The sequence below is a fragment of the Ovis aries genome, chromosome 16, assembly GCF_016772045.2.
Source record: "Ovis aries strain OAR_USU_Benz2616 breed Rambouillet chromosome 16, ARS-UI_Ramb_v3.0, whole genome shotgun sequence".
In the NCBI taxonomy this organism is placed as follows: domain Eukaryota; kingdom Metazoa; phylum Chordata; class Mammalia; order Artiodactyla; family Bovidae; genus Ovis; species Ovis aries.
Genome location: NC_056069.1, coordinates 23,963,653 through 23,988,660, shown reverse-complemented (window position 1 = coordinate 23,988,660; position 25,008 = coordinate 23,963,653). Strand labels below are relative to the sequence as shown.

At 36.3% G+C, this 25,008-nt stretch overlaps 1 protein-coding gene across 2 annotated transcripts in view; it reads left to right on the top strand.

Annotated features, from left to right (window-relative positions):
• MTREX (Mtr4 exosome RNA helicase) overlaps positions 1 to 25,008 on the top strand; it is a 95,367-nt gene that overhangs the window by 34,143 nt on the left and 36,216 nt on the right. For both annotated transcript variants that reach the window (XM_004016983.5, XM_060400428.1), the window contains exons 12-18: positions 250 to 329; positions 2,289 to 2,399; positions 4,233 to 4,334; positions 6,482 to 6,607; positions 10,428 to 10,578; positions 17,729 to 17,901; positions 18,483 to 18,551. In XM_004016983.5, coding sequence (XP_004017032.1) covers positions 250 to 329; positions 2,289 to 2,399; positions 4,233 to 4,334; positions 6,482 to 6,607; positions 10,428 to 10,578; positions 17,729 to 17,901; positions 18,483 to 18,551 — 812 coding nt within the window. The remainder of the gene's footprint in view (positions 1 to 249; positions 330 to 2,288; positions 2,400 to 4,232; positions 4,335 to 6,481; positions 6,608 to 10,427; positions 10,579 to 17,728; positions 17,902 to 18,482; positions 18,552 to 25,008) is intronic.

Genomic DNA, 25,008 nt, shown 5'->3' with positions numbered 1-25,008 from the left:
TGTATATAGCTATTGTAGTTATTGTTACTGCTTTTATAAAAAAGCACTTTTATTCATGGGCTAGCTGCTAGATCTGTTTTCAAAGGCAGTGAATTATATTTAATTATGTGGTAAATTTGATATGCTTTCCCTTCTGTCTTAAATCCTGAGTCATTACTTTTACTCTTCATGAATCTGTTCTTTGCAGTGTGAAATTTGGTATCACCAACTCACTTAGATATTTATATACCCTTGAATTTTCTCTCCTAGATGAGGAAAAGAAGATGGTTGAAGAAGTTTTTAGTAATGCAATTGACTGCTTGTCTGATGAAGACAAAAAGCTCCCTCAGGTGTGTTTAATGTCATTAAGTAGAGTGTGGATATTAACAGATAGTATATATTCACTTTGTAGTTCATGGTTTTGTTACTATGTTATATATTGCACTATTTGCACACTGCAGTAAATATGTTGCATTGTGCACTGAAATGAGACCTTAATTTTTGTTTTGAACTTCTAAGAAGGTGACAGAAGGAAAGATTTGCTGCCTTGAAGGAACTTTTCTCTGAAAGCTAGCATAATCTGGAAATTACTGCTTCTGTTCCTAATACTGCAAAATTTTTAAATGCTAATTTTAAGTCAGTCAGTTTCTTAATTCATAAGGGTAGCAGATACAATAAAGTACACCTAATGAAAATCATGTTTAGTGAACAACTTAATTTCTGCTTTTCTTTAGTTAATTAAAGTGGTTTTTTCTTTTGGCTTCCCTGGTGGCTCATACAGTAAGGAGTCTGCCTGCAGTGCGGGAGACCCGGGTTCAGTCCCTGAGTCGGGAAGGTCCCCTAGAGAAGGAAATGGCACCCCACTCCAGTATCCTTGCCTGGAAAATCCCATGGACAGAAGAGCCTGGCAGGCTACAGTCCATGGGGTCCCAAAGAGTCGGAGACGACTGAGCAACTTCACTTTCACTTTTCTTTTGCCTGTAAGAGTTGTTTTAGGAGTTCAATACTCATGCCTCATTGCCACTCCAAGGCTGCTGATTTAATTATCTGGTGTGCCCTGATAATTAGATTCTTTCAGAAACTCTTGTTCTAATGTGCATCCAATCCTGAGAACTAATTTTTTAGTCCAACCTAATACTGTGTGAAAGTTTTATTTTGTGAAAAGAAAAATTGGAAGGTCATACTCTGCCTACAAATAATTGCTTTGATTTGTGTGGTCTTTACAATAGGACTGCACTGCATGTTTCTTGGTATTTAAACTGTGATTTAAAAAATAAATAAATAAATAAACTGTGATTTTTCTTTCCAGCTGAGTTAACAGTATCTAAGGGCTGAGCCATGTCTTTATATATCCTTGTCATTCTAGCACACTTCTTTTTTTGGTGTTATTTTGAGAGAAGAGCTCCTTTGGATTTATTATTAGTTAGAAACGTAGAATATTGATGGCAGAGACCTCTGTGAAGTGTGTTGTCTGTTTCCTTGGAGAAGGACTACACGACAAGTAATGCCTTTGTGGAGTGGCCAACAGTCCTTGTCTAAAAAGGGCTTGGGTATCTTGGGGCATATGTGTGTGCCCATCTCAGCCTTCACTGATGAGTCGTGCTGGCCCATGAAGTCTGTGCTAATAAAAAAATTTAATGGCATTTATTAGTGTTAATGAGATGGACCTCTAGAGAAATTTATTTAAGATGAAGTACAGGTGCTAGTAGTAAAGAGCCTGCCTGCCAATGCAGGAGACATAAGACACACGGGTTTGATCCCTGGGTTGGGAAGATCCCCCTGGAGGAGAGCATGGCAACCCACTCAAGTATTCTTGCCTAGGAAATCCCATGGACAGAGAAGCCTGGTGGACTACAGTCCACGGGGTTGTGAAAGAGTTGGACACGACTTCACGACTAACAACCAAATATTTATATTAAATATGCTTTATAGTTAGTTATTCCCTTTTGGTTTGAGTTGGCCAGTATTTTTTGTTTATTTTGCACAGATACACACTTTGCCATTTAATAACCATTAATTTTTTAGGAGGAGATGAAGTGATGCTAGAAAATTTGAGTGAGGAAGCAAAGCATTTATAAAGTTTATTTAAAACTTGTTTATATTAAAGCTGTGGCAGAATTACATTGTGTTTTGTATTTAATAATCTGGGAATATGGGTTTGTTTTTTGCTTTTTTCTGAAAAAGTTGTATAATGTTTCCTTTAACAGGATTCTTTCTTGATTACTTACTTTCCTTTGCTTGGTTAGTTTCACATTTGAAAAGTTCTTTTCCTCACATTTTTAAAAAAATATAATTTAATCCAATTGTAGGTTGAAAATGTACTTCCTCTCTTGAAACGGGGGATTGGTATTCACCATGGTGGTTTACTGCCTATTTTGAAAGAAACTATAGAAATTCTCTTTTCTGAAGGATTAATAAAGGTATGATTTTATTTTTATTTATTATGCCCTAAAATTGTGATTTGTGGCTAGTTTGAAAATTATCAAGAACACTGTTCATAAGCACCTTTGTTTCTGTTATTGTTTTGTTTTTGAGTAAGTTGAGTGGAATGACTTGGGTGATGAACTTGATTTTTGTGTGTAGTATTATGCTTCATAAATTTGGGACTATATGTGGAACTCATTTGTTTCATTTTCTAGTCTATTGATTTGGCTGCACTGGATCTTAGTTGCCACACGAGGGATCTTTGGCTGTGGCATGTGGGGTCTTTTAGTTGCAGCAGGTGAACTCTTGGTTGTGGCATGTTGGACCTGAGTCTTAGCCACTGTACCTACTACCAGAGAAGTCCCTGTTTTCCTAGTCTTAAAGTAAGAAGTGGTATCATTACTGAATACAGTGTAGAATTTTCCAGGTGTTGTTTAATTATCACACCTAGAGTTGATTTTGTAAGTGAACTCCTTTATACAGATTAAAAGGACTAGTTTAGAGAAAAAACAAGGAGAATTGCCAGTTAGACTTGTGAAAGAGCTATTTAGGATGTTCTCATTTCAATTGAAAAGAGTCTAACTTAATTTTTAATAGCATGTCAATACCTGTACCCAGTAGCAGACTATTGAAAATGGAAAACAACTCTAAAATGTTGTCATAAACCTTTATATGACTCAAATTATTTTATGTTTAAAACTCAAATTAGAGATTTGTCATGAGAACTTTAGTACTAAATAGGATATTTAAAAGAAATTTACTCACCCTAAAAAGATCATACTTGAAGTATTTTAGATAAAGAATTGGTCACTGTTTATACCTGGGACCTGGTAAGGCCCTGTTGATGTTCTTACATAGATTGTATATTTTGTTTAGGTCCATTTTAAGGAATCTTTCAAGTATAGTGTAGAAGTCAAATTGAGTAACTGTACATAAAGTAAAACATTAAAGACCCCCATTGCCCTTCACTTCCCATAAATATCTACTAGGATACATACAAATAATACTTGATTTAATTTTTATTCAAAAGTGATTATGTTACCTATATTACTCAATTTTGTCATATGCATTGCTCTTCATTCATTTTAACAATTGGATAGTATTCTGTTGAGTTGATGACATAGTTTTTTTTTAATCTTGTTAGCTATTGATGACAATTTAGATTATTTAGTAGTACTTCAGTGACTTAATTTGGACACATACCTTAATTTCTATACATACCTTTGTGTGCTTTTTGTTGGTAAAGTCTTAAATGTGAACTGAAAGTGCTGCCGATTTTGAAAGGTGTCTCTGAAACCACTGAATCATCAAGGAAGAAGCCAGGAAATCTTAATATGTTTATAAAAATACTCTACAGCCTAATAATGCCTTGCCCATTAGACCAGTAATAGTCTTTTCAAGTTACCACCTCTGGAATTAAAGAAAGACTGTTTTCCCTGAATTAAAAACTTGGGGGGGGTGTAAGGTGCATTAAATATAATATAAATTTATAATAGTATATATAATTATATGTAAATTTAATAATTTGAGTATAAAATACTAAAATAAACCTGGAGTAGCTTGTCTTATTTTTGTAGCGTTTTATTAGCAACTAATGGAGAAGGAAACGGCAACCCACTCCAATATTCTTGCCTGGAGAATTTCATGGACAGAGGAGCCTGGCGGCCTACAGTCCGTGGGGTTGCAAAAAGTCGGACACAACTGAGAAAGTAACACACACACACACAAGCAACTGATTTTAAAAAGAAATGATTTATTTATATTTGAATATGAGACTAGTTTTTCAGTTTAAAATATGTATTTAATTGTGTAATTATTCATTCATTTAGGCCTTATTTGCCACTGAGACTTTTGCTATGGGGATTAACATGCCAGCTAGAACTGTTTTATTTACAAACGCCCGAAAATTTGATGGGAAGGATTTCCGATGGGTAAGTAAAATAATTTCATATATTGAAGTAACTTGACGCTTCAATTGTTAATCACCTAAGATGATTTTGGCTCACATAATCTTTGAGATTTTCAGTTCTAAATACTTGTATGTGAGCTAATAATTCATTAAGTTTTCAAATTCATTCTATCACTGTTTTTTAGTCAAAGATTACTTTTGGTGAAAGAGTTTGGTGATAAGTGTACAAATGAGCCATGACTGTTGTAATGCATTTTAAATATATCTAGAATTTTTATTTCTTAGAGTTTGTTATTTAAAACACCTCTGCTATAGTGGATACAATTGTAGTTCACTGTTTTACTCTTCAAATTTAAAATGAAGATTTTTAATAGGTTTGCACATATGTCTTTTCTAAAGCAAAAGTCGGGATCATGAGTGAAATGGTGAATTGGAGTAAAAATAAATTCTTAATCCAGAGGCAAGTAACCCCTTCTTACTAAACTTAAACTATGGGTCTAGAACTATGGTAAGTGCTGAGGATGTTAAATTTAACGCAAAACCAAACCAGTTTCTACTGTGAAGTGACTTAGTGCAGGTGGAAGTTATTTTATGGACCCTGAGAAGTACGTACAGAAAGAATAAAACAAAAAAAGTCACTTATATATAAGGGGTCAGGAAAGACTTCATAAAGAAGGCAATCCTAAAACTGAGCGACAAACAGCAGATGGGTATTTACCAGGCAGTCAGTGGAGCATCACAAGAGTGAAAAGCAGGTGGAGGAAGAGAGATTTCTAGTTTTAAGTATTTAGTGCAAACCAAAAATTCATATAATGTGGCATTTGGAGCAAATTATTAGCTGTTTCTTTAGTTCTTAATGATTTTTTTCTGCTTAAAGAAATATCTGGCAGTAGTTACTAATCACCAATACACTGAAAAATCTCATGGTAGAATTCTAAAGGCAAAGCATTTTTCTTAATTTGTTTTGAAGTGTGTTGGATCCTAAACAAAAGAGAAATGTAAGTATACAGAGTCAGTACCATTTCTTTTTAGAAATTTTTACATAGCGTTCAAAAGCTTTACGTAACTTGTGACTTTTTAAATTGAAAGAAGACTGATTCATGTAGAATACAATTTTTAATGGTAAAGTGGACAAAGTCTTCCATGTTTTATATTTTAAGTTACTATACATTTTTAAATTCTTCATAATTTATCGGTTTAAAAATAGTTCTTTGAATACAATTAATGCTACAAGAAAATGAATAAGTCTTTTGTTACTATACATACTCCTTGGCCTCCAGTGGACCCCAGAGAAGGATATAGAGTCATGAGGGTAGTTGAATTTTAAAAAGGGACTTTTTCTTGATGGTTCAGGAACATAATTATGAAATCTAAAGAGCACAATTTTAGATTATGTCAAAATGTAATGCCCTTGAGCCCTGTTGAGATTTATCAGACTGCCATTTTGAAATGTTCTTTTCTAATCTTTAAGGTTGGTCTCAGGTTGTTAGGTTTGTTTTTAATGCTATCAGTAATATGCCTTCTAGTAGCATAATAGTTCATAACCCTTCCTGAGCCAGACATTTTTTGAAAGTCTGGAAATGCTGAACCCTTTCCACAGGAGAAGAGTATGTGCGCTTACAGATAAAACTTTGCCCAGTGTTCAGTTGGTTCACTTTTACCCTGAAAGACTGTGTGTGGGAGACTTACTAACCTTTCTACTTTAGGTAGTTCTTAGTGATGAATGGACTCTTCTGGATGCCAAGGATATACACTGAGAAAGTAGAAATTGTGCTTTATGTGTGTGTTAATTTTTATATTAATCCCGTTTGGAAATTAAGAAAATTTATGATCAAGTCAGAATTGATATTTAGTAGATTTGAGGTCATTGTTTGCTTTCTTAAACTTTCCTGTTTTCCAGAATATCTAGCTTAAAGATATTTTTTGTACAAGTTAATTAGCCAGTATTTCCTTATAGCCATTTGATCATTACAGAGCTAAAATTTTGCAACATTATTCTTAAGTGTTGCTTTTTTGTCTTTTTACGTAAATCTTTCCTAAAAGTTCATGTTTTTAATCTTTTTCTTTCTTCAAATGTATAGCTTGTGCTTGTGTATTTTATGATAAGAAAAATCTTACGAATATGTTTTTCAGCAGAGTTTCTCCTAAACTTTGATTATTTTCATTCAGATTTCCTCTGGTGAATATATTCAGATGTCTGGTCGTGCTGGAAGGAGGGGAATGGATGATAGAGGAATTGTAATTCTTATGGTAGATGAAAAGATGAGCCCAACGATTGGAAAACAACTACTTAAGGTAACCAAGTTAAGCTTCTGTGCCATCACCAGGAATTTGAGAAGCATACTTCAGGACCACATCAAAATTAATTGCATCAGTTCAAATACTTTCTGAGTAGATGAGTTAATTTACTAAACTATCTGGGCTTAGAAGAAGGTAGAGGAGGGTGCCTGCTCAAATTGCTGATACTTTGTACTCTACTTTCTATTCTAATAGGAAAAGAGCAAGTCATGCAGTGGAGGGGATGGGGGTCTGCAGAGAGGGCAGAAATGTTTATTTTGCCCTCCAAATATAAGACAAGTCTATCTGCCCACTCCACTGCACAGATTGCTTCTTACCTATCGGAACCAGAAGTAGGGCAGATGATATCAATATTTTGCACAGTTAACCTTCTTCTATTTTTGTAAGCCCAGATAGCTTAACAAATTAATTTTACAATCTACCATTCCAATTCATCCTATTAAGAGTGTGTAAATATCCCAATAATAAATTTAAATATATAACCTTTATTTCAAATTAACCTCCTCATTTTGCTTGTTTAATATTTGTGTTTTGGATTGTCTAAGATACTTGTTTTGTTTTGAAGAGCTTCTCAAGGAAGTTTGACCTGGTTGCTTTCCTTTTCCTTTTCCATGTAGTAAAGAATTATTAGGCATATCCCTAGAAAATGCTGTCAATAAGATAAGAAACTTAATTAACATGCATTAAAAATATAAAATTAACTGCCAGCTAATCAGCTACTTAAAGCTTCAAAACATGTAAAGACATGCATAAGGCAGTATCTTAGGACTTGCCTAGAGAATTTGAGATAAGGTTGTGAGAAGCCTGGTATGCTGCAACAAAAATAGGTTAATTCTGTTTTTGTTTTTTTTTTGTTGTTTTTATATGAGCGAAGGGAAAGCTTATCTGTACGTATTCATAGTGATCATATGGTATCTTATTTTCAGTTTTAAAGATTAACACTTGGAAACCCATTTTTAGGATCTATGTAACTAACTTTAGTCCTTTGTGTACAGAAAATGGCCAAGACTGAAAACTTGTATTATTCTTTTCTTTTAAGTTTTGTTGGCTATAATAAACACTATTTTTCTTTCCTCGTATTTTGTTTATGAAAATAATTGAGTCAGGAGGAAATAATGACAGCTTCTTGGTTTCTTTAGTACAGATTTTTTTCATTCCATTTACTTAACAGCTCTAGATTTGTTACCCTATAAGTGTAAAGTTCTGTTCTCTTTAATTTAATTAAAGGGAGGAGTTTAAATTTTATTGTGGAAAGGACACTTAGCATGAGATGCACTCTCTTCTTAAACTATTATTTTGTAAAATTATGTTGTTATTGACTATTGTATAGCAAATCTCTAAAGTTCATTTATCTCACTTCACTGCAACTTGGTGCTCTTTAATCAGTAACTTCCCAATTACTCCTCTCAGTCTCTGACAACTATCAGTCTACTCTTCGAGTCCATGAATTTGATTTTTTTAGATGCCTCATATAAATGGAAGTATGCAGGATTTGTCTTTCTATGATGGGCTTATTTCATTTAGCATAATGTTCTTAGAGTTCATCTGTGTTGTTGCATATTGCAGAATTTTCTTCCTTAAGTCTGAATAGTATTCTGTTATGTGTATTTAATCACTGTATATATTTTACAGTCATCCTTGGTATTCTCAGGAGATTGGTTTTAAGGACCTCTTCCCCAATACCAGAATACCAAAATCCAGGGATGTTCATGTCTCTTACGAATGTCATAGTATTTGCGTATACTCTGTATACATCCTTTTCTTTAAATCTTCTCTAGGTTATAGTATGGACTACAGTGTTAATGCTATTTAAATAGCTGTAAATACAATGTAGATAGTTGTTGGTGCACTATGGCACATTCAAGTTTTGCTTTTTGTAACTTTCTGCAATTTTTTCCCCAAGTATTTTCAGTCTACAGTTGATTGACTCCCCAGATAGGGAGCCTGAGGATACTGAGAGCAGGCTGTATAGCCATATTTTTTAGTATCCAAATTAGAATACTGTAATAGTGAAATAAGGGACTGTTAATGATTATGCCAATATATCTTGTATAAGTTGGGGTTATCCTGGGGTCACTGGATACAGTGTTACAATGCTGCTGCTGCTGCTGGGACTCTGTGACCCCATAGACGGCAGCCCACCAGGCTCCCCTGTCCCTGAGATTCTCCAGGCAAGAATACTGGGTGGGTTGCCGTTTCCTTCTCCAATGCATGAGAGGGAAATGTGAAAGTGAAGTCCACTCAGTCGTGTCTGACCCTCAGGGACCCCATGGACTGCAGGCCTACCAGGCTCCTCTGTCCATGGGATTTTCCTGGCAAGAGTGCTAGAATGGGTTGCCATTGCCTTTTCCGGTTACAGTGCTATGTTGAGTTTAATGTGATGGAGAATTCAGATAGGTGTATTCTGCAACAGCTGGAATATAAAAGAGCTTGAGGTTGGTAATAAGCTCTTATAATATTGAAGCATCAAATTTCTTAAAGGTAGTAAGAGTAGAAAGGAAAAAAAAATAATAAAAAGCTGGTCTGTTTGCAAAATTGCAAAGTAGATGGAAGTTGTCTTTCATTCCTCTTTCTGAAGAATATGGTTTTCATATAATTCCACATTTCCATTTGGCTCTATTTTGTAGGAAAGTGGATACAAATTAAGGTTTTTAGAGACTTACTCACCCCCTACGGTAAATGGCTCTTGATTTTTCAGGAATTAAGGAATATGATCATTTGAGACTGTTGAAAGTTCTACTCCTTGTCATAAAATCCTGTATGCATATATTTATAATTCTGAATGCAATAAGGCTGGCTTATGGATTGCAGTTTAAAAGTTCCTAAATACCTTAAGAGTATCTGCATATTTTGCTATGCCATTTAGGGATATGAATATTTTGTGACACTTCTAAGTATTCTAGCATGTATCTTTAAGAAGTTGGTCATTTCTCCTATACAACTACATAATCATTTTCAATCTTAGAAAGTATTTGCATTTAGAAAGTAGTATTCCTGAAGAAACATTGTAAGAAAAGTTTAGATCTTTAGAAAGTATTTTGGATATAAACCATATTGCAAATTAAGGTCACACTATTTTGTGATAAATGTTTTATTTTGCCTGGCCCTTCTTTGGTAATAGCTACAGTAAGGGAGAAAAAGAGGAATTGTCAAAGTGTGGATAAAAAATGACCTATAAATTTTGGGGAAATACTAGAAAGTTTTATATCATTCTAGGAAATTGAGAGTTTCAAGGTAGCTCATTTTTATATGAAATAAATTTAGTGTGCTCTGTCAACATAGGCTAGATTATGCTACTGTAACAAACATAAATCTCAGTAACTGAAAGGTTTGTTTCTCTTAACCTGTTCATCGCAGGTTTACAAAGGAGACTCAGCTTATTATTGGTTATGGATTCAAGCTGATAGCGAAACCGCTGTCTTGAATACTAGCAGTCACTGTGCCAGGAGGGAAAATACAGCTTTTCACACCACCGATTAAATATTTGGCCAGGAAGTGATACATCACTACACCTGATTTGCCCTCCACACTGAGGGCAAAATGTGTAATCCTGTCAAGTGCCTAGACGGCAGACAGCTAAATGTGTTTGACCAGTAGTATATTAACTACTACTGTCTTATTTAGTGATTTTTTGCCCCCTTCACTTTCCCCAAACTACTCCTTTACAACTTTGTGTGGGTCATTTAAAAGAAGGAACTTAGTATGTTTCTATAGTACTCTTTAATTTAGACTAAATTATTAAGCAGTTTGAGGTTAAAATGTTTGTGTGAATTTATTTGAAAAACCTATAACATTAACATGTTTTTTCCTCTCTTAGGGCTCAGCTGATCCTCTAAATAGTGCTTTCCATTTGACCTACAACATGGTTTTGAACTTGCTACGAGTAGAAGAAATTAATCCTGAGTACATGTTGGAAAAATCCTTCTACCAGTTTCAGCATTATAGAGCAATTCCAGGAGTAGTAGAGAGTAAGTATAAAATTACTATAATAGCTTTATTTAGCTAGGGTAGGCTAAATAGCAAGGTGGATGTGTTATTGACTGCTTTGGCCCTTGGTTTTTTTCTGGTAAGCCAAGAATTGGTCCTTACATAAAAGTACAGTAATGTCCCACCTGGAAAATTTTAAAATGAAAGTAAGAAAACCCTGTCAGAACATGAGGCCGCTGCTAATTCGAATGTAGTACACTTTATTGTTATAGACATATCACATAGTAACTCATTTGTGAATAATGATATAACAAAATTAAGATAATGCTTTCTAAAGTCCAAAAGTAAGTGTTCTATGGGTAATTATGTTCAAGTAGAGCTCTGTGTTGTGTGTTGATCCTTATTTTAGAAGATAGCATGGCTGATCATCATTTAGAGCTGATTAAAATCTAAAATAGAAGAAAGATTTAAAACGCTGGCTTGGGTAAATCTTGTAAAAATAATGCATAGCCATAAAGAAACAAACACAAATTTTGCAAAAGATACAAAGGAAATTGAAGCTCAGTTGTGATCTCACAGACAGCCACACAGCCAACTGTTAACACTTTGGGTTCTCCCTTTTTTTTTAATACATATTTTTCATATTGTTTTTTAAAGTCAGATTTAACAATGCTTTGGTAATAACAGCAATGCTATTTATAATATCAATTATTAAACATTTACCATATGCCTAGCATTCTGTTAAATGCTTTACATTCACTGACTCACTCATTCTGGCTTTTTAAAGTTAATTTCAAGTATCCTTTGAAAGTGTAGTTTTTAATGACAACGTAATTTCACTTTGTAAATGTCCTGTGAGTTATTTAATAATAAAAGCAACAATACCTTTCCATCAAAAGTAGATAGGACACTACCACTCAATTTTCATGTAGCTAAAAGTAGACAAAGTATAATAGTGTGCCTTAAAAAAGTGAAAAAGACTTGGAACATTGAAGTAAGTTAAGTTCACATTTTTTTTTTACCCTTACCTAGATGAGAGATCATAACTCTTTCCTCTTAATTTCTTACATCTTAATTAAGAGCAGCTTCTTCATTACAAGCTATAGCTCTGGAATAAGCTTTGGCATCATTTTACAGCTGTAAAAGAAATAAGGCATAAGAGAAGTTATCAGTACATTAGGTTACACATTTGATTGATGACAGGTTTGAGATTAGAATCTTGGTCCTGTTCCTAACTAAGCCAAGCTGTTTTTATTAAAGCATGAATCGTCCCTTTTTGATTATAAGAGTAGATGTAGTAAATTATCTTGGAGAAGGCAGTGGCAACCCACTCCAGTACTCTTGCCTGGAAAATCCCATAGACGGAGGAGCCTGGTAGGGTGCAGACCCTGAGGTTGCTAAGAGTTGGTCACGACTGAGCAACTTCACTTTCACTTTTCACTTTCATGCATTGGAGAAGGAAATGGCAACCCACTCCAGTGTTCTTGCCTGGAGAATCCCAGGGACAGGGGCGCCTGGTGGGCTGCAGTCTATGGGGTCGCACAGAGTCAGACACGACTGAAGCGACTTAGCAGCAGCAGTAACTTATCTGCCAAACATGGATGAGAAAACACTTGAGCTGACTTATTTTAAGAATTGTGTGTGTGTGTGTGTGTGTGTGTGAGTTGCTCGGTCATGTCCAGCTCTTTGCGACCCCATGGACAGTAGCCCATGAGGCTCCTCTGTTCATGGGATTCTCCAGGCAAGAATACTGGAGTGGGCTGCCATTCCCTTCTCTAGTAGATCTTCCCAACCCAGGGATCGAACTTGGGTCTCCTGCATTGCAGGCAGATTCTTTACCATCTGAGCCACCAGGGAAGCCCTTTCTTATATTTCCAGAAGCAAAGCCATTGATTGAATCTTTAAAACACATCATATAAAATTAATCACAAATATAATTTTAGATCACTTTACATTTTATTGGGTTGGCCAGAAAGTTTGTTCAGTTTTCCATGAGACATTGCAGGAAAACTCAGATGAACTTTTTAGCCAACCCAATATTATTTTCTTGTTAAGTATTTAATATAGTTTGTCTTGATAATAATCCATAGCCTTAGCAAGGAGAGAGGATGATTCTTGTTTCAAAGAATTGTGATTTTAAAGGAGCTATAAATCTGCCTGCATGCAAAAAATAATATGTGATAATAGAATTAAAAAATCAACAGAATTTAAGTACAGTGTGGATTTGGGTTTAAATTAAGGAGGTATTGAAATTAGGTTGATACTGAAGAAGGAAAGTCATTAATTTTACTTTAGTTCTTAGAAATTTCAAATGGCTGTTGTTGAGTCAAGTATATAGTTACAAGCCACCTTAAATATTTTCACTAAAAAGAATGAAACTTTAAAATATTCCTCCAAGGCAGTTAGCACTATCATTCATGATTAAGATAATTATACATGCACATACAGCCAGAAAGACTGAATAACCAAAAGAAATAGAGTGTACTTTGATACACTTACTTTTGCTTTTTTCCCTTCTTTATAAAAATAGTATATTTGAACACTTATTAAATTACTTTAAAAAAATTGAAATATAGTTGATTTATATAATATTGTGTTAGTTTTAGGTATATAGCAAAGTGATTTGGTTATACACACATGTATATATATAAATCTATATTCTTTTTTAAAAAATTCTTTTCCATTATAGTTTATTACAGGTTACTGAATACAGTTCCCTGTGCTATATAGTAAAACCCTGTTTATTTTTTATATGGTAGTGTGCCTCTGTTAATCCGTTGCTCCCAATTTATCCCTCCCTAACCCTTCCTATTTGGTAAAGTTTGGTAAATTACTTTCTAAACTTCACCTTCTATTATTATTTTGTAATTCCATAGGAAATATCCCAGATACAGTGGAGGATAGTGGCAGAATTCTCCAAGTATTTTCTCAAGTTACGTTGGTGGGAAAGTAATTGTGGTTTTGCTTTGTTGAACTTTGCTGTTTGGTATTGGAGTACATTCTTAAATAAATGTGGTTCTTAAATATTCAGATTTCATTTTAATCTTTTTGTTTATTCATTAATAGATAATGCTGTGGTTAAATAGCAAGAGCTGTGGAGTTAGACCTGGATTTAAATCCAGACTGCCTCAGCCTTGTGTTGTTGTGTTGTACTTAGTCACTTAGTTGTGTCTGACTCTTGTGACCCATGTTCCTGGGATTCTCCAGGCAAGAATACTGGAGTGGGTTGCCATTTCTTTCTCAGGGGATCTTCCCGACCCAGGAATCGAACCTAGGTCTCCTGCTTTGCAGGCAGACTCTTTACCAACTGAGCTATCAGCCTTAGTTTGCTTTTTTATGCAGTTGGAATAATACCTAGTTCATTCAGTTCATGAAAATTAAATATGATCATTTACGTTAAATGGTCAGTAAATACCTATTTTATTAGTGTTAGTAATGCCATAGATCAGTAAAGCCATTTAAACTTAAACCTTTCATAAAATTTCCTCAGTACTGGGGGTAGCATTTTATTTCTCCATCTCTCACAGCTCTATCTATTGCACGTTTTATGTGATACACATATATTTTTGGAACCACCATCTCTCCCTCAAAAGGGGAAAATTGGTTGAAAATTGTCCTAAGAGTTTATGAGCATGTCTCACATTCTGTTTCCTAAGATACTGAGGCTTTGTTACGGCAGTACACTGCAGGGAAACCAGCTTATACTGAGGTTCCTCTACTTTTTGATTGGCTAGAAAGAGATACTGTCCTTAATTTGGGAAAAAGCAGGCTGCACCTAAATTAACTTCCTAGATGGCAACCCATTCCAGTACTCTTGCCTGGAAAATTCCATGTACTGAGGAGCCTGGGTAGGCTACAGTCCATGGGATCGCAAAGAGTCGGACACGACTGAGCAAGTTCACTTCACTTCACTTCAGAGTGATATGTAGCTGTAGTTAGAGTCCTACTTACAAAACACATGTGATTTCTTAAAATGTCTTTCCAACTTTTGATTCATTAGTTACGTAGTCTGAGAACAGAAATGCTTTGGAGTGGAGGATGGGGGCCTCAGGCAGAGTCTTTGTGTATATCATCTCTCCATAAACAACCCCTGTCAGTGCTTATTTAGTATTCTACTGATACCTGCAATGTTGCTTTGTAACTTTTGGTAGAGCAGCAAGATTAACATCTCAGTGTATAGTTTTCCTTCTCATAGAACCTCTTATTGACTTTAGCCTACCAATTTTTTAAAGTCATATCTTTTTCTGATTATGTTTACTGCTGTAACGTGTTAAGAATAGCCTTCTATTCTCAAGTGAAAGGAACATGATTCTTGTAAGAAGTAGGGCAGTTCATTAAAAATAACCAGGAGGATGCAGTATGCCTCAGAGGGTATCAAAGACCAGAAGTTAGAGGTCGAAAGAAAAAAGGAAAGAAAAAAAAAATCCAAAGAGCATGTCTCAGTACTTACGTAGACCTTTGCAGCATCTTGACTCTGGTGTCACTGAAAATAAGCAATTAATAAAAATAAATAGCCTTAGAGGAGGAGGAAGTAGTCTTCAAACTCTGGGTCTCCTTACATGTCCAGTCTCCAGCCAGCTTTATAAATGTCTAAATGTGTCTTTCTTAAATTGTGGTGCTTGAAGGTAAATTGTATATTCTGCATGGGGTCTGGCCAGGGACAGTAGAAATGTTGTAACTGCTCCTTTTGATTTTTCTAAGAAAGAAGTCAAGTGCAAGAAGAACTGTAGAGAAGAGCATTGCACTTGCTGCCCACCGTTGAGCCAGGGGATTAATTTTGGCCCTGCTGCGTCTTTGTTGCTCCTTGGACTTTTTCTTTAGTTGTGGCAAGCAGGGGCTACTCTTTAGTTGTGGTGCATGGGCTCTCATTGCTGTGGCTTCTCTTGTTGCGGAGATGGGCTCTAGGTGCGTGGGCTTCAGTAGTTGGGACATGTGAGCTCAGTAGTTGTGGCCCACAGGCTTTAGGGCATAGGCTCAGGAGTTACAGCATGTGTCATTAGTTGCTCTGCTGTATGTGGGATCTTCCTGGACCAGGGATCGAACCTGTGTCTTGTGCATTGGTAGGCGGATTCTTCACCACTTAACCACCAGGGAAGCCCCTGTGTCAGTTGATTTTTAACAAGTGCTGCTAGGACAGTAGAATAGCCACATGCAGTAAAGTGAATTTGGACCCTTACTCCATACCGTAACTGAAAATGGGTGGATGTCTTGAATAGAATAGCTGAAACCTTAAAACTCTTTGAAGAAAATAAAGGTATAAATCCTCATAAACTTCTTTTTCCCAGTGGTTTCTTAGATAAGACACCAGAAGTATAAGCAACAAAAGAAAAATTGAATAAATAGTATTTTGTCTAAATTTTGAAACATTTGCACTTCAACATACACCAGCAGTAATAATAAGAAAACCCACAAAGTAGGAGACAATACTTGCAAATCATGCATCTGTTAAGAGTCTGGTATGTAGAATATATAAAGAGCACTTAGAACTCAGCAACAAAAAGCAAATAATCTAATTTTCAAATGGACAAAAGATTTGAATAGACATTACTCCAACAAAAATACATAAGTACATGTAAAGATGTTCAACATTATTAGTCATTAAGGAAATGCAAATGATAACCACATTGAGATACCACTTCACACTCACTAGGATGGGTTTTTTGTTGCTGTTTTTTTAAGTAATTGACAAAATGGTGTGATCACTGTAGAAAATAGTTTAGCACTGGTTCGATCCCTGGGTTGAGAAGATCCCCTGGAGGAGGGCATGGCAACACATTCCAGTATTCTTGCCTAGAGAATTCCCATGGACAGAGGAACCTGGTGGGGTTGCAAGGAATCAGACACAACGGAACAACTAAGCACAGCAGAGCAAGTTAAGTATAGAATTACCATGAGACCCAATGGTGCCCTCTACTAATGGGTATACATAACCAAAAGAGTTGGAAGTATGTTCAAACAAAAACTGGTGTGTGGAAATTCATAGCAACATTACAGCCAAAAGGTAGAAATGGTCCAAATGCCCATCAACTGTTAAACAAAATGGTATACCCATATAGAGTGATGTTATTTCACCATTAAAAGGAATGAAGTACTGATACATGCTACAACATGGATGATCTTTGAGAAAAGAAAGAAAGTGAAAGGGAAATCGCTCAGTCGTGTCCGACTCCTTGCAACCCCCATGGACTGTAGCCTACCAGGCTCCTCCATCCATGGGATTTTCCAGGCAAGAGTACTGGAGTGGATTGCCGTTTCCTTCTCCAGGGTATCTTCCCGACTCAGGGATTGAACCCAGCTCTCCCGCATTGTAGCCAGATGCTTTACTGTCTAAGCCACCAGGGAAGTCAGATCTTTGAGAACATTATGCTAAGTTACGGAAGCCAAAGACAGAAGCCACACGATGTATGCATCCTCATATATAGAATATCTGGAATAGGTAAATTCATGCAAACAGGAAGGTTGCTGGGGTCTAGGGGAAGGAGAGAATGAGTGTTCGCTAAAAGGGTTTGGAACTCTCTTTTGGGGCAGTGAAAATATTCTAAAACTACTTGACAGTGATGATTTCATATATTGTGAGTGTACTGTCTGTCATTTATGGTAAATTTTATGTTATGTGTGTTTTATGCCAATAAAAATACTGTTTGTTCACAGTGGAAATGAGCAAGGAAAGTGGGTCTGCACTAGGTGAAAGATGGCATCATAGATGTTTAGATTAACTAAAAGAACAATTGCTAAAAGGCTAGTGTTTTAGCCACTGACTGAGTAGAGAGATAACTAGTTAAATTTCTTGTCTTCTGTATTAGAGACATAGTACCAGGTGATTGTGGAAGCCTAATGAAATTAGCAAAATGGATTTTTTGCAGAGTCAAAGCGCCATATTAGAAGATCCAAAATAGTGCTACTCAATATAACTTTCTGTGGAAATCTTCTTGCTATTCAAGTAGAGAAGTCAACACCCACATATAACTGTTGAGCATTCTAAATGGTACCAGTGCGACTGAAGAACTATTAAAGAGAAGGGAGAAACTAGGCAGCATGCTTTATGGGGGTCTCTGAATCTTTTCCTCAGAGCTTTTAATCTGTGCAATATGTAGCAGTACAGTCCCCACAGTTATAGTAGCCAAAGATGTGTGCTTGGTATAATCTACATAAGGTGTATTTCTTGATACTGTATATGTGTTTTATTTATAGAGGTAAAGAACTCAGAAGAACAGTATAATAAAATAGTAATACCAAATGAAGAAAGTGTAGTCATCTACTACAAGATTAGACAGCAGCTTGCCAAATTGGGTAAAGAAATTGAAGAATACATTCACAAACCAAAATATTGCTTACCCTTTTTACAGCCAGGTCGTTTGGTAAAGGTATGTCATTTTTATTATAAAATGTTCAATATTTAGTATTTTTTAGATAAAGTAAAGTAGGTAGATGCTTCCTGCTACAGTAGTTGATCTGTACTAATTTTATTGTTTAACCTGTTTTACATGATACTGATTAAGGAAGGAGGGGTCATTTGAAGGCCTTTTAATCTCTACTGGTTTTCATTTGGGGGAATATTAACTAAAGTAGACAGTTTTGGAATTAATATGAAATATTTCTAGTTAAGAAATGCTATCCAAGCATAAGGCAATTTTAAGACCTGGATGAATTCATTAGTTATCAAAGCTTTCACATATATTCCGAACAAATACAAGATACCATTTTTCACAGTTTTTTGCCAACTGAAAGATTCCTGTTGCTTCCTGGAAAGCCTGTGAAATTTGGCAGTGATTTCTTTCTGTAGTGTCAGTGTCCTTTTTTTTTTTTTTAAGTTAATAGGGATCTTAAAAAAAAAAATTTTTATCAGGAAAACTCAGAATGTTTTATTAGCCTATAATGTGGGCATGACATCTAAATTGCCTTTTAACATAAATACTCTTTTGTACTTGCTTTACTTTCTTTTCAGGTGAAGAATGAAGGAGATGATTTTGGTTGGGGTGTAGTGGTGAATTTCTCAAAGAAATCCAATGTTAAGGTAAACTGTTGTCCTGAAAGTAGAATTGTATATAAATTTTTAGTGAAATATTTTTTCAGGATCAGAAAATCAATCAGATTAGAAATAGCATTACCTTAAGAGAAGCTATAATAAAGTCTGTATAAGGAATTAATTTTTCAATTAATCATAGATTTTATCCTTAAAGTGGTATGGTTATTTTCCTAACACTATCACAGATTTTAATTTCATGACTGTTTTATATTTTTTCTCTGAGTTCACCAGTCCTTTTTAATACATTTCCTATAAATTGAATATTAGAATAAATTAGCATCTGACACTGAAAATTAGAATTTTGATATGGGTATATATCAGAGACTTAAAAGCATGACCTTAGGAAAGCTGGTCAATTTTAATTATTCTTTCTAATTCATATGAAGGCAATAATAAAGTTGATTTTGGTCATTATTTATTTAAATACTTTGAAAATGTCACTCATATATAAAATCAAGGATAATTTTAATAATGTTAGAAGAATGATCACCTCAATTAAATCAGCCTTCCTGTCTGTTATATTTTCTTTACTAGTTGTAGGCACCAACTAAACAGGTGCCAGTAAGTGACCTCAGGCAAGACATTTTGTATCTCCATGCCTATTTTTCCTTATTTTTAAAATGAAAGGTTTGCATACGGTGACATTTACAGTGTTTTAAGGTTGATCATTTCATGAGTTTGTTATCATTAACTTATTAATCCCACCTTTGTGTAAAGGTAGTTGAGAATTAAGTTTTAGAATTAAAAGTTAGTTCTGAAATATGTAAAGGAAATTTGAGATACTGATGCCATTTCTTGTGGAGAAACGAAGTTCCTAGGTTTGTGGTAGGTGTTTCGATTAATGGTCTATGGTTAATCCTACTGAATAGCTTCTTAAGGATATTTAGTTTACTGTTACCATCTTCATAGATTACTTTCATTAGCAATTATTAATTTACAAAAATGTTTTTCAAAGTATTGTCACACTCATTGTCTCATTTTATTCTAATTTATGAAGCATTCATTGACTACAGACACAGAATCCCTATACTTACTTATTTGGTGAACATAGCAAATAGTGAAAGTAACATGGCAATATATGAAATACTTCAATAAAGACATAAACAGTGCATTTAGAGCAGGAGGAGGAAGATATTTTGTGTGAGCTGTTTGAGATGGCACCTGAGGAGGAAGAGAACTTTTGAAGTTTTAAACAGAACCTTAAACACTGATTAGAATTTCATTTCATGGATATTCACTGGTAGAAGTAGTATGCAGCAGGTGCAGAACACTTCAGATTAAGGGAAGGAGAAAAATCAAAGTATTGAGATTAATCACCAAAAGTACTTAAAATACAGATTTTAAGTATGTTGGGTCTGGATTTGAAACATTTGAAAGCAGTAGCAGGGCATTGAAGGTTAATTGGTTGATTGATTTGCTTGGCTTTTTTTTTATCTTTCAGTTTTATTGAGATACAGTTTATATATAGCGTTATATAAATTTAAGGTGTAGAACATAATGATTTGACTTATATACATCATGAAATGATTATCACAATACATTAAGTGAACACCCATCACCGCATGTCGAAACATTAAAAGATTTTTAAACTTTTCCATGTGATGAGAATTCTTAGGATTTACTCTCAACTTTTGTTTATAACCTATAGCACTATTTATTATATATATCATGTTGTATCTTATGTCCCTAATATTTATCTTACAACTCTAAGTTTGTATTTTTTTATTACTGTCATCTCATTCCTCCTTCCCTCACTGTTGCTTCTGATAACCAAAAATCTGATTTCTTTCTCTATGAGTTTGTTTTTGAAGCATAATTAACCCACAACACTATTAGTTCCTGTTACACAGCATGATATATTTCTGTACATTTCAAAGTGTTCACCTTGATACTTTTAGTTGTCACCATGAAAAGATACAGGCTGTATTCCCCACACTGTACAGTTCATGCCTATGAGTTATTTATTTTAGAACTGAAAATTTGTATCGCTTAATCTCCCTCGCCTACTTCTTTCCTCTCCCTCCTCCCTGTCATCTGACAGCCATCTTCTCTCTGCATCAGTGACTGTTAATTCGGTTATGTTTGTTGGTTAGTTTTGTTTTTCATATGCCACAGTTAAGTGAAATCATCCCATATTTGTCATTCCCTGCCTGGCATCTCTCATTTAGCATAACTCCTTCCAGGTGCATCCATGTTGCCGCAAATGGGAAAATTTCATTCTTTTTTTCATGGCTTAGTACTGTTCCCATGTGTTTATGTGTGTGAGAGACATCTTTATCCTTTCCTCTATCAATGGACTCTTCTTGGCTTGCTTCTACATCTTGACTGTCGTAAGATATACAGTAATGCTGCAAAGAATGTAGGGATGCAGGCACATTTCCTTTTGGATAATAGTGTTTTTGTTTTCTTCAGATAAATACTCAGGAACAAAATTGCTGGATCATTTGGTAGTTATATGTTTACCTTTTTGAGGAACTGTCACCGATTTACATTCCCGCCAACAGTGCACAAGGATTCCCTTTGTTCCACAAGTTCTTATTTCTTGCCATTTTGATAATAGCTATTCTGTCAGATGTGAGATGATACCTCATTGTGGTTTTGATTTGCATTACCCTGATGATTAGTGATGTTGAGCATCTTTTCATGTACCCAATGGCCATGTGTATGTCGTCTTTGGAAAAATGTCTGCTCAGTTCCTCTGCCATTTTTCAGTTATGTTTTTTGTTTGTTTGTTTTGATATCAAGTTGTATGTTCTTTAGTCACTAAGTTGTGTCTGACTCTGAGACCCCGTGGACTCGCATGTAGTTCATCTCACTTGCATGTAGTTCGCTGGGCTCCTGTCCATGGCATTTTGCAGGCAAGAATACTGGAGTTGGTTGCCATTTCTTTCTCCAGGGTGTCTTCCTAACCTAGGGATTGAATCTGCATCTCCTGCTTGGCAGGAGGATTCTGCATCACTGAGCCACCTAACCTCTTACTGGATATAACATCTGCAGATATCTTTCACCATTCAGTAGGTGATCTTTAAGTTTTGTTGATAGTTTCCTTCACTGAGCAAAACCTTTTTGGTTTGATGTAGTCCCTTTTTTTTAAATTTTTGCTTTTATTTCCCTTGCCTGAGGATACAGGTCTGAAAAAATATTACTAAGACCAGTGTTAAAGACTTCATTACCTGTGTTTTATTCTGGCAGTTTTATGGTTTCATACCTTACATTTGAGTCTTTAATACATTTTGAGTTAATTTTGTGCACAGTGCAAGAATGTAGTCTGGTTTGATTCTTCCACGTATAGCTGTCCAGTTTTCCCAGCACCATTTGTTGAGGAGACTGTCTTTCCCTCATTGTATATTCTTGCCTCTTTTGTTGTAGATTAATTAATCGCCAGTAAAAGTGTGGGTACATTTCTGAACTCTATTCTGTTCCATTGATCTATGTCTTTTTTGTGTGTCTGCCATGCATTTTTGATGACTGCAGCTTTATAGTGTAGTTTTAAATTGGAGCGTGTAAGATTGTTTTAGTTATTTGGGGTCTTTTGTGTATCCATATGGCTCACATGGTAAAGAATCTGCCTGCAATGCAAGAAACTTGGGTTCTCTCCCTGAGTTGGGAAGATCCAAGGGCATGGCAACCCACTCCAGTATTCTTGCCTGGAGAATCTCATGGTCAAAAGAACCTGGCAGGCTACAGTCATGTCAGTTGTGTCTGACTCTTTGCAACCCCATGGACTATGCAGTCCGTGGAATTCTCCAGGCCAGAATACTGGAGTTGGTACCTTTCCCTTCTCCAGGGGATCTTCCCAACCCAGGGGTCAAACCCCGGTCTCCTGCATTGCAGGCAGGTTCTTTCCCAGCTGAGCCACAAGGGAAGCCCTCACTTTACCAGGTAGGAAGTAGGTAAAAGTGAAGTGAAAGTGTTATTTGCTCAGTTGTGTTTGACTCTTTACCTGCCAGGCTTCTCTGTCCATGGAACCCTCTAGGCAAGACTGCTGGAGTGGGCTGCCATTCCCTTCTCCAGTGACTTCCCTGGGGGCTCAGTTGGTAAAGAACCTGCCTGCAATGTAGGAGACCGGGTTTGATCCTTGGGTCAGGAAGATCCACTTGAGAAGGAAATGTCAACCCACTCCAGTATTCTTGCCTGGAAAATACCATGGATGGAGAGCCTGGTAGGCTACAGTCCATGGGGTTGCGAAAAGTCGGACACGACTGAGTGGCTTTACTTTCACTTTAATGAAGATAATGGTGACCTCCCTCAAAAGATCCCATGCATGTACTGCTACACTCAGTGCCCCCAACCCTGCAGCAGGCCACCACCGACCCACACCTCTGCTGGAGACTCCTGGACACCCACAGGCAAGTCCAGGACAGTCTCTTGTGGGGTCACTGCTCCTTTCTCCTGGGTCCTTTCCTGTTGTTCAAGCTGGATTTAGAAAAGGCAGAAGAACCAGAGATCAAATTGCCAGCATCCACTGGATCAAAAAAGCACGAGAGTTCCAGAAAAACATCTATTTCTGCTTTATTGACTACGCCACAGCCTATGACTGTGTGGATCACAATAAACTGTGGAAAATTCTGAAAGAGATAGGAATACCAGACCACCTGACCTGCCTCTTGAGAAACCTGTATGCAAGGTCAGGAAGCAAGAGTTAGAACTGGACATGGAACAACAGACTGGTTCCAAATCTGGAAAGGAGTACGTCAAGGCTGTATATTGTCATCCTGCTTATTTTATATGCAGAGTACCTCATGAGAAACGCTGGGCTGGATGAAGCACAAGCTAGAATCAAGATTGCTGGGAGAACTATCAATAACCTCAGATATGCAGATGACACCACCCTTATGAGAGAAAGTGAAGAAGAACTAAACAGCCTCTTGATGAAAGTGAAAGAGAATGAAAAAGTTGACTTAGAGCTCAGCTTTCAGAAAACAAAGATCATGGCATCTGGTTCATCACTTCATGGCAAATAGATGGAGAAACAGTGGCAGACTTTATTTTTTGTGGCTCCAAAATTACTGCAGATGGTGACTGGAGCCATGAAATTAAAAGACAGTTACTCCTTGGAAGAAAAGTTATGACCAACCTAGACAGCATATTAAAAAGCAGAGATGTTACTTTGCCAACAGAGGTTTGTCTAGTCAAGGCTATGGTTTTTCCCAGTAGTCATGTATGGATGTGAGAGTCGGACTATAAAGAAAGCTGAGTGCTGAAGAATTGATGTTTTTGAACTGTGGTGTTGGAGAATACTCTTGAGGGTCTCGTGGACATCAAGGAGATCCAACTAGTCAATCCTAAAGGAGATCAGTCCTGGGTATTCATTGGTAGGACTGATGTTGAAGCTGAAACTCCAGTACTTTGGCCACCTGATATGAAGAGCTGACTCATTTGTAAAGACCGTGATGCTGGGAAAGATTGAAGGCAGGAGAAGGGGATGACAGAGGATGAGACGGTTGGATGGCATCACAGACTCAATGGACATGAGTTTGAGTAAACTCCGGCAGTTGGTGATGGACAGGGAGGCCTGGCATGCTACAGTCCATGTGGTTGCAAACAGTCGGAAACGACTGAGCAACTGAACTGAGTTCAAGGAAAACAGCAAGCCCATCTTCCACAACATTAACCAGTCCAATCTTACTCAGTGTCTTTTAACTGAGCAAAGTCTTCTTAGTGTCTTTCAACTGAGGGTAACCCACTCAGTATCTAAAGTGAGTAAAAATCTTCCCAGTATTGTTCAGCTGAGTTTCAAAGATAACCTACTCCCCCTAAGAGGAATTTATTACCAAATATCTTGTCTGCAAGGAGGGAGACAGACCCATTTGACCTCTGCTAGTACCAAGACTCTGGCTCTTCATGGAATTCAGACAAAGGAGAGAAGTCCTATACTCCAAGTCTGTTTGTTGGTCACCAAAACTGCCTTCAGGAAAAAACATGCATACCCTGAAAGTTGAGAATTGTTTAATTTGGCAGACTTGCAGAGGACTTAAGCCAAAGAAACAACCTCAGATAGCTTTGAGGGATTGTTTTGAAGAGGGAAGGGTGGAGTCATATACATGGAAAGTTTTTGTAAACAAAAATTAGGTAGTCAGAACTACTGCTGTTAATTAAAGAAAACCAGACACCTTCAGTTAATGAATTTAACTGTGTTTGGGAAGATGCAAGAGTCTGGGCTTATTCATATTGTTCCTTTGATATGCACCTTAACTGTCCTGTTTTTCTCTGTCCCAATCCCCTCAGAGTGAACCATTGGGGTGGGGTGGCTGCAGAGGCTGATGGCTGACAGCTTGTTTTGTCTTAATCCTGAGTTTCCCTCAGGATCCACCATCAGGGGTGGCTGCAGCCAGTAATGGATGCACCATTCTTTGTTTTCTCATTTGGCAGGTGACATTACATTCTTTGTCTGCAGAGAGAAAATGTATACTTCAGAAGAAAATATTTTAAAGCATTTTAAGGA